A 1,719-nucleotide genomic window follows, 5' to 3' on the forward strand; every position below is an offset into this window, starting at 1 on the left:
TTAGTATATTGATTAATTTTGTCAAGCTTTTTCAGTTCTTTCCAATGGGAGAGTTGGTCTAAATAACCTAGTCCACTATTACTGAAGGAGGGACTAACTGTTATTTACTATGTGCTTTTCAAATTATCAGTTGACTTGAAGTTCAAAACTGTTCTTTCTAAAGTTCTGTGTCCCTAAAATGCTGGGATTCCAGATTCTTAGGATCTGCTCACTTGGGAATCCTGGGGGACGGGATGGGAGGTTTCCCAGTCTGAGGTTTCGCAGGTCTGAGCCCCTGCGGCCTCGTGGTCACCAGGAGCCCTGAAGGACTTGGGTGGGTGTTCTGCGTGGGGACCAGGGCAGTGCCAGGGCCCCCACCCTGGCGAACAGTGGTCTCTGGGGGTCTTTGGGACATCTTGTCTTCTCACCAGCCCTGTGACTACGTTTTCAAGGGCCCTCCCCCACTTGGCCACCAGCCCCGCGCGTGCCGGGTCAGAAGGCAGTCAGGCAGACCTCGGAGGAAAGAAAAGGCTCGGGGACTCACCGTCTGCCCCGCTTCCCTCCTCAGGATCTTCATCATCTGGGCCATCAGCAGCTGGTTCCGCCGAGGCTCGGCCCCTCAGGACCATACAGGCCCCGGAGGAGCCCCGCGCGTCGCCAGCCGCAACCTGTTCCCCAAAGACACTTTAATGGTAACTGCTGGGTGGCCAGGCCGACACGGGAGGTGACAGGAGGGGGAGTGTGGAGGAGCGATATGGGCAGGAAGTTCTTCCCGAGCCCTGCCTCCCACCCGCCCGTGTTCCAAGTCGTTGGCCAGCAGCGCTCCTGCAGCTCTCGCCTGTGCTCTGTCCGCGAGCCTCAGGGCTCCGCCAGGCAGGCCCAGCGGCCGGGAAGGAGGAAGATGGGTCAGGGAGCTCCTGCCCCTTTCTGTCCCCAAGTTCTAAGTGGCAGGCTGCCAGTCTCCCAGGGTCCTTTGCTCACTGACTTCACAGGCTCAGACCAGGATAGACGTGGCGGCATGAGAAAAGAGACAATTTATTCTATCCACTGCTACTCCCCTCTCGACTGTCCCCATCCCCGCCATAACAGGTCCTGTTAGTGTGCCGACCGCGGCCCCAGCTCTTCATCTGCTCGCTGGCCATCAGCCTGCCGAGGCTCCGCTGAGCAGGCCTGAGCCCCGCCCCTTCCCCCCAACAGAACCTGCACGTGTACATCTCGGAGCACGAGCACTTTACAGACTTCAACGCCACGTCGGCGCTCTTCTGGGAGCAGCACGACCTTGTGTATGGCGACTGGACGAGCGGCGAGAACTCAGACGGCTGCTACGAGCACTTCGCTGAGCTCGACATCCCGCAGGTGGGGGCAGCTGCTGGTTTCTGGCCTCACGGCTGCTGGATTCACGCCGAAGGGGCCTTTCCTCCAGTCCACTCCTAGCCCGGGCGTCAGGAGTTCAGGCCCCAGGCTTGGCCCTGCCCTCCGCCCACATGCTCTGTGACCACAGGCGGGTCCCTGAGGTCTCTGGGCTTGACCCTCCCCCATCTAAAAAAGATAAATGGGGTAGAGTTGGCCTCGGATCCTCCCAGCTGCTTCTAAAGTTGTGTAGTCCTGGACTCGAATCTAGTGAAAGATGAGTAATTGTCCCTGGGGATCCGGTCATCACAGTTTGTCAGGAAGCAGTTTCAAAGTAATATTAATAAACACTGATTGTGGCCGGGCGCGGTGGCTCACGCCTGTAATCCT

The 1,719-nt window shown here is 58.3% G+C and overlaps 1 protein-coding gene across 1 annotated transcript in view; it reads left to right on the top strand.

Moving 5' to 3' along the window:
• The window catches only part of CLPTM1 (cleft lip and palate associated transmembrane protein 1), a 48,279-nt gene that overhangs the window by 25,342 nt on the left and 21,218 nt on the right, over window positions 1–1,719 (top strand). The window contains exons 3-4 of the mRNA XM_012653407.1: window positions 548–671; window positions 1,177–1,335. Of these exons, the coding sequence (XP_012508861.1) occupies window positions 548–671; window positions 1,177–1,335 (283 nt within the window). The remainder of the gene's footprint in view (window positions 1–547; window positions 672–1,176; window positions 1,336–1,719) is intronic.

The sequence above is a fragment of the Propithecus coquereli genome, unplaced genomic scaffold (genome assembly GCF_000956105.1).
Source record: "Propithecus coquereli isolate 6110/MARCELLA unplaced genomic scaffold, Pcoq_1.0 Scaffold42, whole genome shotgun sequence".
NCBI classification, from domain to species: domain Eukaryota; kingdom Metazoa; phylum Chordata; class Mammalia; order Primates; family Indriidae; genus Propithecus; species Propithecus coquereli.